General features: G+C 33.6%; 1 protein-coding gene across 2 annotated transcripts in view; it reads left to right on the forward strand.

Annotated features, from left to right (window-relative positions):
• The first annotated feature begins 1,530 nt into the window (after positions 1–1,530).
• Positions 1,531–18,058, forward strand: part of LOC141396455 (probable cytochrome P450 313a4) — a 32,507-nt gene continuing 15,979 nt past the window's right edge. Inside the window, exons 1-5 of one of the 2 annotated variants that reach the window (XM_073971926.1) lie at positions 1,531–1,709; positions 4,456–4,653; positions 14,137–14,325; positions 14,400–14,472; positions 15,788–15,920. In XM_073971926.1, the coding sequence (XP_073828027.1) occupies positions 1,556–1,709; positions 4,456–4,653; positions 14,137–14,325; positions 14,400–14,472; positions 15,788–15,920 (747 nt within the window). In that variant the 5' untranslated portion in view covers positions 1,531–1,555. The remainder of the gene's footprint in view (positions 1,710–4,455; positions 4,654–14,136; positions 14,326–14,399; positions 14,473–15,787; positions 15,921–18,058) is intronic. The other variant, XM_073971927.1, reaches the window with a different exon arrangement.

Raw genomic sequence — 18,058 nt, forward strand, 5'->3', positions numbered from 1 at the left:
AAGAAAAAATTTCAGAAAGTGATAACCCTAATAAAGATATAGTCATTTCATTAACCCAGCGTTTACACATGCCAGCGACAGTTCGAGAAATTCAATACATACACAAAATGTTACTATCACAATTCATGCCAGTAAAATTTTGAGCTGGCTGCCAGTGATATGTCGAAAATGAAAAAAGAGTTGCCGAGACTATTTTTTAATCCATGTACATTTTTGTTTCTTTTAAGAGGTTATGAAATACAAATAATATATCTCGGTAGCTGCAATATATTAGTGGTAAATAAAGACATAATTTTGATGTTTTTCATGAAAATATAGGTTGACAAATAATTTCCCCTCTGGGGTTGTATAATATTGAAAATACGGCAATACCAGATTTATTATGTTTATGATTGAAAACAATCTCTTTAAAACGAAATAAAAGCTGTGTTCCTTTACTTACCTGAGGTTACCATTTTTACCATTTGTTACCATTTTTAAACTGCAAAGCGTTCCTTAACCCCGAAAAGTGGCAAACCTGGAAGCAATTTTTAAGAGAGTGAGGAGAGATTGCGAAAATGGTTTTCTCTTCTACCACAGGCTACCAGACAAATTTCTGCAGGTAAAAAATGGCAGAATTGATTTTTCGACTTTTGTTTGACGATTATTTCACAATGAAGAAGAAAATGGACGAAAAACAGAAGAAAAAGTCGAACGCTGACAAAACTAAATTAAAAACTGTGAAATAAAAGACGAAAATTGATTTTTTTATGTTTCTTTTTGACATTGCTGCCAGATCTACCATTTTTCCGTTCCTTTACTTTTCTGGTAAAAATGTTCATGAGAGAGCAATTTTGAGACTTTTCTCTTTTACCACTCTTACCATTAAAAAAATAAAGGAACAAAGCTATAATAAAAATAGTAAAATATGTTGCGAATTGTGTTTTAAATCTGAAATATTATGCAATTTTGTGTGTACATGTCAACCATGCCATATGACTTTCGGTCAGAGTTCGGACTGAACTCGCATCCGAAGTCGGATGGTTTTTGCGACTTTCGTACCGCATTCGGTCTGAACTCGGATGTTTCTTCCGATTTTTGTATGTTGGGTATAGACATGTAGCAAAACATGTTATTGCATTACACTTTAAAATATGTTTACAGTCACATTCTAAAATATAGATCTAGAATTGAATTATAGAAATAAATCGAACATTCACTATTTCCTCTGTATGTGAATTCATAACCTATGACTTAACAAGAATGTTTAAAAACCAAATGAAAAAATAATATGTGTATTTCGGCAGTAGTGTAACATTTACATTAGTTGAATATGGTGAACGGAGTTAAGATTCACAAAGTCAGCTTTATTCAATTAACCGCCCATTATGTCCGTCCTAAAACTTTATTCCAATAAGAATTTCTTTAGAGGTGAATTTATATTAAAAAACTTTTGGCCTTGGGTATGTTTGCTATTGTGTTGCATACAACTGTATCGAACACTATTGAAGCCAAAGACTATAAAGTCACTGTACAAACACTCAATGGGGCACATTTCAGTTTAAGATTTATAATAATGGATTTCCTATTGATTAACGTGATTATTAGTGCTATATTGCTCTGGCTGTACCATCGTTGGAATGACCGGAAAATAATTCAATTCGCCACAAAATTTAGATCAAACAAATTACAGATGATATTGGGATTTGGACCTGTAGTGACTCCGGCAAGTATGTATTCAATTCAAACTATGAATTATTTGTTTTATACGTATAATGTATTACGGCTTAGGGCCTGTTTATGTATGTCGATAAGAAAATGAATGCGTAAGAAAAATTACTAACTTGTTTTCAAATTTGTTTTTTGTTTTGAAGCAAAAGCAAAGGAAATAATACTTCCAAAACTGTAGTTTGGGTGTGTTTCATGAGCACACATTTTCGTTTCGAAATACATAAAAAGGGGGTTAGTCTCAGAGTTTTCTTGTATCAGTCTGCCTTGCTGATAAACACACATTTGGGGATTTCTGTGTGAAATCGGATAATTTTTAAAAAGTGGTTTACTATTTTTGGCACTCTTTTCCATACAAGTGGGACCACTGTGCGTCCGTTCGTTCGGCTGTTTGCTGTGCACAATAATTCTTGAATATTTTTTTAGGGTCACGACATCTTGACATTTTTCTCAAACATTATTTCCAATTGCATGAATGAAAGAACTTTTAATGACTTAAATAATTCTATTCCATTTAAATATTAAATAAAAAAGTATCAGTCGGCTTGGCCGACAGAGATATACCCTCAGCCTGTGTATATTAAAACAATTTTTTCCCAAAAAACGTATGTATTTAGAGGGTTTTAAAAATTTTGGGCGTATGAAACGACAAAAATGTTGATTAGGATTAAGGATCTAAAAGGAATGGATCGACATTGACCGTTATGGAAGTGGATCTCCAGCCACAACATATGGTGCCATAGGGGGTTTCTACACCCTTCGGGTTGTTTGCTCAAGAGGTATGGACTTGTCCCTAAAAAAACTTTTACCATCGTAATTGAGGCAGCGAATGCAAGTTGCTTCAACAAACATCGAATTGATTCGATATCGGGTCTTAAAGTGAACTTATCCGAAATTTTGTGTGGGAGGTACCGGATAGAGTGGACAAATATAGTCCATATTCGAACCTGATCTATATCTGGTAGATATATTAGGATGTGTAAGGTATGGACCAATTTGGCCACTCCCTTCAAAAGTTACCGTACGAACAATTTTTACGAACATTTTTGAAATTTTGTGGGGGAGGTACCTGAAGGAGTGGACCGATATGGCTTATCTTCGAACTTAAACTATGTTTGGACAAAAAATTATTAAGACCAAATTTTGGACCGAATCGGCAGATCCGTTCTAGAGTTATCTTGCGCTCCAACCACCTCACACGGTGTCATAGGGGTTTTTTGCAACTTTCATGCTATTTTCTCAGGAAGTATGGACTTGCCGCTAATGAAACTTGTACCGTCGTATCGGGGGCAGTGAATACAAAATCAAAGCGATTTGAGAGATGGCCCTAAACTGAATATTTTCGAACTTTTGTGTGGGAGGTACCGGAAGGAGTGGACCGATATAGCCCATCTTCGAACTTAAACTAAGTTTGGGCAAAATATTACGAATGCCAAAATTTTAACCGAATCGGTTCATCCGTTCGAGAGTTATCGTGTGCACCAGCCAGCCAGACAGACGGACGGACATTGCTAAATCAACTCCAAATTGTCTGAAACACATTTCGTCGAAACATACTTGGGGTCTAAAACCATTATTTTGATGAGGCACATTTTGCCCGTATGTATATACCCTTTCTAGCCTAAAGGCTGAGGGTATAAAAAGACACCACACAAATCGGTCTTTTTGTCGTTGTCTGTTTAAAATCATTTTGTGTGTGAATTTTTTTTTTTTTTTTGAGTCACCTTATATGCTTAATCTTATCAATTCTTAAATAAAAACTCATCAAAATATGGTACAGGGAAACGCGGTGTTTATTACTTTTATACAACCTCATTATCCTGTATCATATTTTGATGAGAATTTATTAATAATTAGAAAAACTCTTAGATATAAGGTGATTCGATAAAAAAAAAACCTCATGACCCAAATGATAGGAAAAGATAAAAAATCATTTCAAAAAGGATTTTCCTAAAGTTTTTTTTATGTGATACATTTATACGAGGTTGTAAAAAAGTCATCTCCCTAATAAAGTTCCAATGTTCATTAGGTTTATGACTTTTCGAAATTCTTTCTGAATAATGGTTTCCTGTAGTGAGAATGAATGAACTTTTGCCTATTAATGCCTAAAATAAAATTCATTCCTTCACTTTATATTAAAAAAAGGTTCCGCACAAACCAATTTTTAAAATTTTTTAAAAATACTATGAAATGAAAAAAATTTTTTCTCAAAAAATTATTTCCTTTTGCACTATAGAATGACCTTTCGCCTATTAATGCCTACAATAACTTTTATTCTATTTAAATTTTAAAAAAGGTCCCGCACAAACCACTTTTAATTTTTATAATATATATAAAATAAAGTTATATATAATATAAAATTATATAAACGTAGTAATACGATGATAAAATTAGTGAGAAACAAACGGTTATGTCATTTGGGTTATGTCGTTTGTTTTCTTGTTTTCGGTTAAATATCTGCTTACAATGACTTCGACAAAGTGTCAAAAGTTCTGAAAAATTAAAAAAATTTAAATTAAAAATTTTAATTTTTATCGAATCACTTTATAATTAAGATTTTATGTAATCTTAGGTAAAAACTCATCAAAATATCATACAGGGATATGAGGTTGTAAAAATGTCATAACCCTAATATTCAATATATCGATTCACTCTGTCTGATATCACCCCAAATGATTTCATAATGGTTGCCCACTTGTTTTACTTCTTGAATAATTTCTTAATAATCTTAATATTTATTTTATTTAGCTGTTATGAAGAATGCCCAAGATAACTGTCAAAAGCTTGGCCCAAATTATGTAAGGTATGTTGGACCGTTTCCTCAATTCGTTACCAGCGATCCGGAAATCATAAAATATATTCTTAATTCGAAAGTAGCATCGAATAAGGGTATGTCGTATACTGGATTTACTCATGTGTTTGGTAAAGGACTTGTGACAATGCCAGGTAAATTTATATATTTAATGTTTACTATTTATACACTACACCATAATGTCGAAGGGGTATTATAAGTTTGCTTTTCGAAAAATCCATGTAACACCGCGAAATAATCGTCGTAGACCCCCATGTGGTATGGCAAAATTCATATCTCGACGAGACCAAGCGATTTTATGTATCCGTCCGTTTGTCCGTCCATTAAAAATTGTACGCACGCCAACTTACGAAAACTAAACTTAAAAACCAACTCTTGACCTCTCACTTGGTCAATGTAGGAATTACTGTCTAATATCACAGTGCGCCTGAACCAATTTTATATGGAAGATCTTACACCTGAGAACTTTTTGCAGATTCTGAATCTACAATGTTCACAACATGACAAAAAATCGACGAAGGGATTTATTCGCGGTCAAAGTTCACATTTTTAGGGTTTTTTTTGGTTTGCTTGGAACCGCAAGTCTTATTGAAATCGGATTAGAACAAATGTTGCAGCTGTGACAATTCTCTATAAGATTGACATTTCTGATATTTTCGTATGTTTTACAATTTTGAGATATAGAAGTTAAATTGGGACTATGCACTGACTGTATCACCTACTTATAAAACAATGTCATGTACGGTGCGCCCTAACTAGCTTTAAATTTAAACCGCTTACACCTGGGAAGTTTTTGCAGATTCTAAAACAGCAATGCTCATAGATGAGAAAAAGCTAAAAACAAGAAAAATTTACTGGGCAGATTTTCAAATAAATCGCAGTAAAAGCAATTTTTGATCGCAGTTAATTTAAAAACGCTCCACGATTTTTTTGTTTTTCTTATTTTTTGCATCTATGAACATTGTAGTCTCAGAATCCGCAAAAACTCCTTAGGTGTAAGCACCTTCCATTTAAATTGGTTCAGGCGCACCATGACATATAATAGTGTTTTCCTTTCTAACTAGGCGTTTACACACAGACAGTATTGGCAAGACAATAGCAAAGTTACAAACCATTTTCACCTATACATTCATATTTTTCTCTATACCCAGATAGCATTTAGAAGACTGTTTTTTCAAAAATCACATTGAGGAGTCTTTTTAGAGTCCTTTTGGTGATCAAAAATTGATTAAGTCGCTTGTGTGATCAGAAAGGGACTCGAAAGTGACTCCCTGTAATGATTAAAAAGAGTTCAATTTAAAATACAACAACAAATGTGTAGCAATCACAAATAAATCATTGAGGTGTTTAAAATGTGACAATTTTTTGTTATTTATTGTCACATTTTGATCATCTGGAAGATTGAAAAATGCTTAATCAAAAAAGGGTCATACAGGTGTTTGAAAAGTGATTATAATTATGTATACTCTGATCATATTTTGAACAGTTAGGTGATTAAAAACTGATTGCTTTGTTTTATTTTTATTTGGTTGTAAATAAAAAAATAAAATTCTCATATACACTTTCTACAAAATTTTGATATAAATGTAACGTATAATATTAAAGGTACAGACAAACACAACACAACAGGTTTTGCCAAGTGAAATGAAGAAGCAGTATACTAACCACCAAGCAACATAAAGGATAATTAAAAGACATAACAAAGCAGAAAAGACTATAAAACAAAGGAAAGAAACCAAGAAAGAATAAAAAGAAAATTTTTTTAATTTATTTCGTCTAACAAAAAGACTCTTAAATGACTCCCTAAAGACTCATAAATGATTATAAACATGATCTAAAAAGACTCGAAAAAGGGTCCGAAATTAATCAACAAAACACCAATAAATGATTGAAATACGACTCGAAAAAGACTCATTTGTGATTTGTTTAGAAGAGTCGCCTGAGGTTATGTTTTCCTACCGACAAATGAGTCATTTATGATCAGAAAATGAGCTCATATTCTAGCTTTTTAATCGTGCAGTCGGATCAAAAAAGACTCGAATTTGATTAAAATTTTCAAAAAATGCTGACTGGGTACCTATTAAAAAATTTATAAATGTATTTGTGAAAAAGGTTTGTATTTTTGCTATTGTCTTGCCAATACTGTCATTTGTAAACGCAGGATAAGCTATTTGGTATTTTCTTTCGAACACAAATTTTTAATTTTTTGAAGAAATATGTATGTACCCAGCAAACACAATGTCGGACGTCTGACGCGTCTGATCAAAGTCGGAAGTTTTTTCCGACGCGTCTGACCGACTTCGGTCCGAACTCAGTCCGACTAGTCTGAAGAACACTTTCCCGTCCTCTCTCTCCCTCTCTCTCTGAAGGGAATTTTTCTATTTTCTCTTGAGCTGCTTTGGCAAAATTAAGCGTAAATAAGCAGAGAGAAAAGAATTGTACATATTTCGCTCGCACATTGTAAATGTGTAATTGTTGATGTGCCGACGTTGATGCAGTACGAACAAAAATTGAGTGCTCGGGTATTAATTTCTGTATCGGAGAACAAATTTGGTTTATTTTTGTTATGCGTGTTGATGCATGATAGTGTTTAAATGTTATTCGTAGTGATCGGTTGCATACATATTTCTTTCTTTTTATGAAGTTAACGAAAGTAAAGATTTTCTTCGTCAAACTTCAACACTATTTCGTGGAAAGGCATATCGACGCCTCCAAACAATAGTATGCTAAGTCGACATAGCATGTTTTCAAGTTCTTTACATTTTTATATTTAGCGTCCTTTAACCTAAATTCTGTCAAATTTTGGTAATGATCGGACAATCCGAACAGAGGTTATAATCAAATATTTACTTAGCATAGTACTGAAGGTCAAAAACATTTCCAAACTTTTAGAGCTTGTCCTGCAAAACTCCCTTTTCAGAATTAGCAAACTATTAGTTGGAGGTGTCGAACGTCCTTTAACTTAAACTCTGTCTAATTTTGGTAATGATCGGTCAATCCGAACAGAAGTTATAAACAAATATTGACTTAGCATAGTACTGAAGTTCAAAAAAATTTCCAAACTTTGAGAGCTTCTCCTGCAAAACTCACTTTTTAGACTTAGCATACTATTATTTGGAGGTGTCGATATGTTTTATATTTGTATATGGCCAAAGTTATGTTTCTTAATCTATATATATAAAATAGAAAAATGTTTGTATGTTTGTTTGTTTGTTTGTTTGTTTGTTTGTTTGAAATTTATAGACTCAAAAACCGCTGAACCGATCTTGCTGAAATATTCAGGGTATATTACTACATCGCCTGAAAGTAACATAGGCTATAAAAAGTTTCGAAATTCCGCTCTGATCCGGAGATATAGCATCAGAATCGGAGGTACCTCCAAAAAATTTAAACTTTGTATGCAAATATCTATAGAACGGTTACAGATACAGACTCCAAATTTGAAATGTGTGATGGATTCTAGCCTAAAAATAAATGTGCCAAAATATATAGAAATCGGTCCAGATTTGGATATAGCTCACATATATATTTTCGTCCGATTTCAAGTATTTGATGTACCAAACACGCTATATATGTCCGATTTCCATGAAATTTGGAATGTGTGACTAAATTTGCTGCAGAAATGAGTATGCCAACTTATGTTGAAATCGGTTCAGATTTGGATATAGCTCCTATATATATTTTCAGCCGATTTCATGTATTTGATGCACCCAACCCACTATGTATGTCCAATTTCAATGAAATTAGGAATGTGTGACTAAATTTGTTGTAGAAATGAGTATGCCGAATTATATTGAAATCGGTTCAGATTTGGATATAGCTCCTATATATATTTTCGGCCGATTTCATGTATTTGATGCACCCAACCCACTATGTATGTCCAATTTCAATGAAATTAGGAATGTGTGACTAAATTTGTTGTAGAAATGAGTATGCCGAATTATATTGAAATCGGTTCAGATTTGGATATAGCTCCTATATATATTTTCGGCCGATTTCATGTATTTGATGCACCCAACCCACTATGTATGTCCAATTTCAATGAAATTTGGAATGTGTGACTAAATTAGTGGTAGAAATGAGTATGCCGAATTATATTGAAATCGGTTCAGATTTGGATATAGCTCCTATATATATTTTCGGCCGATTTCATGTATTTGATGCACCCAACCCATTATGTATGTCCAATTTCAATGAAATTTGGAATGTGTGGCTAAATTTTTTCCAGAAATGAGCATGCCAAATTATGTTGAAATCGGTTCAGATTTGGATATAGCTCCTATATATATTTTCGGCCGATTTCATGTATTTGATGCACCCAACCAACTATGTATGACCAATTTCAATGAAATTTGGAATGTGTGACTAAATTTGTTGTAGAAATGAGTATGCCGAATTATATTGAAATCGGTTCAGATTTGGATATAGCTCCTATATATATTTTAGGCCGATTTCATGTATTTGATGCACCCAACCCACTATGTATGTCCAATTTCAATGAAATTTGGAATGTGTGGCTAAATTTTTTGCAGAAATGAGCATGTCAAGTTATGTTGAAATCGGTTCAGATTTGTATGTAGCTCCTATATGTATTTTCGGCCGATTTCATGTATTTGATGCACCCAACCCACTATGTATGTCCAATTTCAATGAAATTTGGAATGTGTGACTAAATTTGTTGTAGAAATGAGTATGCCGAATTATATTGAAATTGGTTCAGATTTGGATATAGCTTCTTATATATTTTCAGCCGATTTCATGTATTTGATGCACCCAACCCACTATGTATGTCCAATTTCAATGAAATTTGAAATGTGTAACTAAATTTGTTTTAGAAATGAGTATGCAAAATTATATTGAAATCGGTTCAGATTTGGATATAGCTCCTATATATATTTTCGGCCGATTTCATGTATTTGATGCCCCAAACACGCTATGTATGTCCAATGTGTAACTAAATTTGGAGTAGAAATAAGTATTGAAATTGGTGTTGATTTGGCTATAGCTCCCATATTTATTTCAATGAAATTTGTGCGGTATCTACGAGTATATCTATAACGGAGGAAAATGTTTGTACGTTTGTTTGTTTGAAGTTTATGGACTCAAACACCGCTGAACCGATCTTCCTGAAACTTTCAGAATATATTACCACATGGCCTGAAAGTGTCACAGGCTATATAATTCTTAAATATTCCGCCCCGATCTGGAGATATAGCCTCAGGATCGGAAGTACCTCCAGAAACTGTAGACTTTGTATGCTGATATCTAACGAACGATTATCGACACAGTCTTCAAATTTGGTACGGGTGACGGAATTTGGTCTAAAAATAAATTTGCCAAAGTAATTTGAAATCGGCTCAGATTTGGATATATATTTTCGGCCGATTTAATACATTTGATGCATAAAACACGTTTTGTATGCCCAATTCCAATGAAATTTGGAATGTGTGACGGAATTTATTGCAGAAATAAATGTTCCAAACTATTTTGAAATCGGTTCAGATTGGGATATAGCTATCATATATATTTTCGGCAGATTTCATGTATTTTCTACACCAAACACGCCATGTATGTTCAATTTTGACGAAATTTGAAATCTTTGACGGAATTGATCCTAGAAATTAGTTTGCCAAATTATATTGAAATCGGATCAGATTTGGATATACGTCCAATATATATTTTTGGCCGATTTTATGTATTTTATGCAATAAACACCTTATGTTTGTCCAATTTCAATGAAAATTGAAAATTGATCTACAAAAAAATTTGTCAAATTATATTGAAATCGGTTCAGATTTACATATAGCTCCCATATATATTTTCGGCCGATTTCATGTATTTGATGCACCAAACACGCTATGTAAGCCCAATTTCAATGAAATTTGGAATATGTGGCGGGAATTGGTCTACAAAACAAATTGGTAAATTATATTGAAAGAATTTCAGTGAATAGAATTTCAGGAAATGCACGAACGTACAAATCCATTGATACTGTGGCAACTGAAGACGACGCGGTTAACTATCCACCACATAATTTAGTGCTAAAAGTTGGTGTTCCTATTATTTTATTAAGAAACATAGACCCACCTCGCCTTTGCAATGGTCCAAGGTTAACAGAAAAAAACTACATAACTATTTAATTGAGGCAACGATTATTACTGGGAAGTATATAGGTTCAGATGTACTTCTACCTCGAATCCCTCTAATAGCAACAGAAACGCCCTTCAATTTTAAGAGATTGCAGTTTCCTGTACGTTTGGAATTTGCAATGACTAAATTTTACTTTAAATTTTTGAATTTGATTTCTTTCTGATTTCAAAAATTCCGTAAAATTTCAAATGGATATCAATTTAAAACGGGTAGCGAAGCGCACCGGGTTCAGCTAGTATTTTTATATATATCAACATTTTTTGAATGTGAAGACATGTATTTATTATATATTAATAACAATTGTTTTACATATTTCACAGATCGTCTTGACGAATTTGTTGTTCTCCACAGTTTGTTTTTCCACCAAGTCGCGCATTTAACACAGCATAAGATGATATTTGGATAATTCATGAATTAACTGTGTATTTTCAAAATCTTTTAAAAATAAAAATATATTCTGGTAGAATGCTGGTAAACAAATCAGAAGTTCATACGATAGTTCATCTGACTTCGGACCAAATTCTGTCCGAAAGTCGGCAAACACTTTCGAATTTCATAAGATTTTTCTTCCGAATTCGGACCGATATCTGTCCGAAAGTCGGTAAATAAATCAGAAATTTATACGAAAGTTCATCAGAGTTCGGACCGAATTCGGTCCGAAAGTCGGCTAAAACATCCGATTTTCATCCGAATTTCGGTCAGAGAACACGTCAACCACCATATGACTTTCGGTCAGAGTTCGGACCGAATTCGGATCCGAACTCGGACGTCTCATCCGACTTTCGGACCGAATTCGGTTCGAATTCTGATGTTTCTTCCGATTTTGGTTTGCTGGGTATATGTAGGCAAAATGGTCCATCTGTCCATTACAACATAAAGAAAATAATAAATAACGTGTCGCAATCATACATACATACATATAATGCCACAACATACCCAAAGGAAAATGGAGAGAAAATTCCGCGGAAAACTAATGCCCAGGGGAAGTGGTGTAGGGCATCACATTGTTGGTCCCCTTTTTTACTTCTTTTAATTTACTATATTTGAATATTTAATTTTTATTTATATTTTATTTAATATTTATATTTTAATATTTACTATTCTTATCTTAGTATGTTAAGATTTTGAATTCCATTGAATAATAATGAAATAATAATAAATTGCGTTCAATGGCTAACACTAACAGTGGGTATCACTCAAAATAATGCAAGCTGAAATTAAAAGGAATAAACGTTAATAAGTTCTAAATTACAAGGTGGCGCAAAAGTAATACTCCTATCAGAAAATGCTATCAATTTTGCGATTGGCCCCTAATGTCAGTTCTGTTTTGACATTTGTGTAAGAAAAAACACATGCGAAATACACGTTAATAAACAATGTTATGCTACACTGCTCCCGAACGCGGAATATTGGTGACTATTTATTTGACCAATAATCGGTTTGTGACTTTGGCACAACGTGAGTTTCGTCGCAGATTTCTGATTTGACCGCTCCAGACTTCTTTTTGTGGGGCTTTTTGAAGTCGCGGGTTTATGTCAACAAGCCTCAGACTCTTTCAGCTTTTAAAGACAATATCCGTCAAGAATGTGAGGACCTATCGCCTGAAGTTTTGGCCAAAGTGATGGAAAATGCCATAAAAAGGGCTCAAGGGGAGAAATGTTCATTCGTATGTGTTTTTGATCGACTGTTAACAAATGCGGCACCGATCTTGCAGAAAGCTTTTTCATCTGTAGTTCTTCATGCAAAATTAAATGGACTCGATCATTTGAAATGCCCATGATATTAGTAATTTCACGCACTTTTATTCGTCGATCATTTAATACCATACCATGCACTTTGGCTACAATTTCTGTTGTTTTTGCTGTTTTTGGACGTCCACTACGTGGTTCATCTTCAATGCTTGTACGACCGCGTTTAAATTCAGCAACCCAATTTTTTACTGTTGCATATGAAGGAGCACTTTCACCTAACACATTCACATATCATTATGAATTTCTTGTCCCGATAAACCTTTTTTATGTAAATATTTAATGACAGCACGCATTTCTAATTTTTCCATTGTAAAAAAATTGCGGATGCGTCTTTTTTGAACACCTGTTTCAATATGAAGGAGTTGCCAGATCGAAACAAAATTTAACATGTGTTCATAACATAGATGGAAGTTTCCAAAACACTTAACTTTCATCATAGTCGGGCGGGGCCGACTATATGATACCCTACACCACTGTGAATATGTAAAATATAGGAGATATACATATATCAATTTGAACTGATTTCTATAAAATATGGTACACTTATTACTAGAGAAAATTCCGTCACACATTCCAAATTTCATCAAAATTGGAAAAATCGGGAGAAAATATACATAGGAGCTATATCCAAATCTGAACCGATTTCGATATATGTAAGTTGGTACACTTATTTATAGACCAAATTCAGTCGCTCATTCCAAATTTCATCAAAATTGGACGTAAATATTGTGTTTGTGCAGCAAATACGTCAAATCGGCCCGAAAATTTATATGGGTGCTATATCCAAATCTGAACCGATTTCGATGTAGTTTGGCACATTTATTTTAAGACCTAATTCCGTCATAAATTCCAAATTTCATCAAAATTGGACAGATAAAGCGTGTTTGCTGCATCAAATACCTCAAATCGGACGAAAATATATATGAGAGCTATATCCAAATCTGAACCGATTTTCACCAAAAGCAATAGCGTTCTTCCAACATCTAAAAAATGATCTGGCCCAATTTTCAGCCAAATCGGACAACAAATGCGACCTGTACGTTGCGAACGGACGGAAGGACATGCATAAATCGACTCAGAAAGTGATTCTATGCATATCCCTAGAAGGAACTATGGGTCTATCTCTTTTCCTTATGCATGTTACATACAAATGCACTAACATATAATACCCCTTACCACAGTGGGGTGTAGGGTATAAACATACAGCTAAGTGGAATTCCACACCACGTTAAAACGATATTAAAAAAAATTACGCTATTGCAATAAGTATTAGTTTCACGATATTTTGAATATATTTACCTGCATGTAAATTTTAATTTGTACTCACTACAAAAAATATGTAATAAAATGTTTCGATTTGGGAGCTATTCATAAGATGAACGCTTTCGGATGAAACAAAAACTAAAAAATGTTTAAAAAGGTCCATATCATAGCTGTTAGATTTGCCAGATGTTTTACCAAAAATTTGATATTCAGTTATTTTTTATTTTTGGCCAACGGCTGGATCCACTGTGCAACAATGTGAATCGCTTTTAAAATTATGCACAAAAACCTATTGACAATTATACCAAATATCTCAAATCGTTATTAATGTTAATATTTGTTTTATTTCAGTTTGCAGCAATTTGAGTGATACACACTGTACATACATACATATCTGATCATAAAAATATTAATAAGACATTAAAAATGTGCTTCACTTATTTCTATTCATAGTAAACGAATGGCAGCCACATAGAAGATTAATGGATGTTGCATTTAAATTACCAAAAGTTATTGCACTTATACCCATCTTTCAAAAAAAGATGACTAAATTATTTGCTGAAATGGATAAATGTCATGTTATGGAAAATTCATATGATATTTTGGTATTTTGTCGTGAATACACATTCAGTATTTCAGGCGGTAAGTTAGTTATTATTTCTGCAATTTACAAAAATTATATTTTACATTGAGTTTTTGTTTGTTCCTGCTTATAGAGACAATATTGGGACGAGACTTAGATAGGAATAAGTCATTGGATTTGAAATTGCTTGCCAAACAAATATCGGGGTATGAACACGAATGAACTATACGAGGGCAGTTCGAAAACTTCTTAGCCTAGCACAAAAAGCGCGGTATAAACAGAAAAAAGTTAAGTGTTTTGTTTCGGTCTGGCAACTCCTTCATATAGAAACAGGTGTTCAAAAAAGACACATCCGCAATTTTTTTACAATGGAAAAATTAGAAATGCGTGCTGTCATTAAATATTTACATAAAAAAGGTTTATGGGGACAAGAAATTCATAATGATATGGTGAATGTGTTAGGTGAAAGTGCTCCTTCATATGCAACAGTAAAAAATTGGGTTGCTGAATTTAAACGTGGTCGTACAAGCAATGAAGATGAACCACGTAGTGGACGTCCAAAAACAGCAACAACAACAGAAATTGTAGCCAAAGTGCATGGTATGGTATTAAATGATCGACGAATAAAAGTCGAGTCCATTTAATTTTGCATGAAGAACTACAGATGAAAAAGCTTTCTGCAAGATGGGTGCCGCATTTGTTAACAGTCGATCAAAAACGCATAAGAGTGAACATTTCTCAAGCTTGTTTGGGTCGTTTTAAGCGAAATAAAATGGATTTTAAGCGTCGTTTCATAACTGTTGATGAGACATGGATCCACCACTATACTCCAGAGACAAAAGAACAGTCCAAACAATGGACTGAAGCTGGAGGAAGTGCCCCAAAGAAGGCAAAAACAATTCAATCGGCTGGTAAGGTTATGGCAACGGTTTTTTGGGACTTCAAAGGTATTTTATTGATTGACTATCTGCAAAAGGGTAAAACAATAAATTCAGAGTACTATTGCAACCTTTTGGATCAATTAAATGTACAAATTCGAGAAAAACGTCCTGGCTTACAACACAAAAAAATTATTTTTCACCAAGACAACGCACCAGCGCATAAGAGTGTTTTAACAATGGCTAAAATCAACGAATTAAAGTAAGAGTTGCTTGACCACCCACTTTATTCTCCTGATTTAGCTCCCAGTGACTTTTACTTGTTCCCAAATCTAAAAAAATGCCTTGCTGGCAAGCGTTTTACCTCAAATTAAGATGCAATTACAGTTGTAAACCACTATTTTGAAGACCTTGAGGAAAACTATTTTAATCAAGGGATAGAATTGCTAGAAAAGCGTTGGACTAAGTGTATTGAAGTTTCAGGAGATTATATTGAAAAATAAAAATATTTTTGAAAAACTAACTATTCTCTTTCATTGATAGGCTAAGAAGTTTCCGAACCGCCCTCGTACAAAGAACCAGCTTCATCATACAACAACATCTACCACGAACTTAAATTTTAAAACAATATTTTTTCTTTCAGTGTCATGGCATATCTTGGAGATGTATTGTTTAAGGCTGCTTATCAGTTCAAATACCTTCTCAAATTAGCTGATAAAACACTATATAAAGATGCACGACAGACTGTAGATGCGGTTAGGCGGTTAGTAGATGGTGTAAGTACAAGAAGTTAGATACATACATATATATGTATGCTAATGATAATGATATTTTGTGGGATTTATTGAATCTATTTGTTTAAATTTGCCGATTTTGTGGCAATGAAAAAATCTCAAACATATAGAATATCAACAAGTAAAGAAGCGTTAAGTTTGGCCGGGTCGAACTGCTTATACCCTCCAGCATAAAATATTAGTTTGTTTTCATTCCTGTCCACAGTTTTAGGTGGAGATTATTTGTGACAACAGGTACCCAAAAGTCTAAATAAGGTCAGAAAAAAGATCACAAATTTCTTCAATCGGCCGAAACATTATATGAAGGCTGTTTCAAAACATGGACCCATTGTGACAATTTTTGGAGCAGATATTTCGTGACCACGGGGAATATCAAATGTACGGTGCACAAATGAAGCCAAAATCCTCAAAATTCGAATAATCTGAAGGGGCCGTTATATGGGGGCTATACCAAAACATGCATCTATGTTGATAATTATTGGTGGACACGTTTTGTGACCACTGGTTAATTACGGACATTGTTGCGGACGCTAGAGTGATTACAACAGACGACCAAGGCTATATCGACTCAGAATTTTATCCTGATCAAGAATAAATATATGGGGATTTTTTAGTGAAATCGGGCAGTTTTTCAAAATGAGGGTTTGATTTCCTTTATTTCTTGCTGTGGTGATGCTGCTCACCAGCAAAACATTTCAGTGTATTTTCAGATTTTTGATTTGATTTTGATTAAGGGTTCCAGAAGTATCGCTCCTTAAAAAATTCGAATTCTGTAAAAACTTTATTCACAGAAATACTCATAACATCTTTAATATTGGTCCAATTTGAAAAAATCTTTATTTGTATGTTTATCAGCTATTTAACGAAAAATAATAAAAAAAACAAAACAAAAAATAATAAAATAAAATCTTGAAAACGTCTTCACTTTGCGATTTTAAAAATGGTTTAGCAATTACTGTACCAGTTGAACAATAAGCTAAATTAATGGTCAAATAAATACAGCTCGGGAATTATATGACTGGGCATCCGAGCCGAATAATCTACCAAATCTTAATGTGATTTTTTCAGAAGATAATTACACTGTGAACACAAATTTTGGGGCAGAGATAATTCCTTTTGGAGATGAAAGCTCATGGATAGTATATTAAGAACCCCTAAGGCCAGAGTCGAACTTCCGCATTATGGCGTAATGAAGTTTTTGCTAGAGACCATGTAAGCCATCGGGAATTAGCGTTATATCTTTGTTCACTGTTGCTTTACCTTATTTTTGCGATGACATGTCTTCAGTCAAATCGAATGAGAATTATTTTCGTAGAGCACTTCAACCTTCTAACTCACTTCTTTCAGGATACAGTGGACAAATATAGTCCATATTTGAACCTGATCTATATCTGGTAGATATATTAGGATGTGTAAAGCATAGACCAATTCGGCCACTCCCTTCAAGAGTTACCGTACGAACAATTTTTCCGAAAATTTTTGAACTTTTGTGGTGGAGGTACCTGAAGGAGTGGACAGATTGAGTTCATATTGAAACCTTATTTAAGTCTGGTACACGCTTCACGATGGGAAATACTCATAACATCTTTAACATTGGTCCAATTTGAAAAAATCTTTATTTGTATGTTTTATTTTTTATCAGCTATTTAACAAAAAAATTAATAAAAACCAGTAAGGAAACGATCAAAGTCGGGCGGGGCCGACTATATGATACCCTACACCACTGTGAATATGTAAAATATAAATCGGAGCTATATCCAGATCTAAACCGATTTTGATATAATTTGGCACATTTATTTCCAGACCGAATTCAGTCACACATTCCAAATATCATTGAAATCGGAAATATATAGCGTGTTTGGTACAGAAAATACGTGAAATCGGCCGAAAATATATATGGGTGCTATATCCAAATCTGAACCGATTTCGATATAATTTGGCACATTTATTTCTAGACTGAATTCAGTCACACATTCCAAATTTCATCGAAATCGGAAATATATAGCGTGTTTGGTACAGAAAATACGTGAAATCGGCCGAAAATATATATGGGAGCTATATCCAAATCTAAACCGATTTCTATATAATTTGGCACACTTATTTCTAGACCGAATTCAGTT

This window comes from Musca autumnalis, unplaced genomic scaffold (genome assembly GCF_047663935.1).
Source record: "Musca autumnalis isolate F117 unplaced genomic scaffold, ASM4766393v1 scaffold_3, whole genome shotgun sequence".
NCBI lineage: Eukaryota > Metazoa > Arthropoda > Insecta > Diptera > Muscidae > Musca > Musca autumnalis.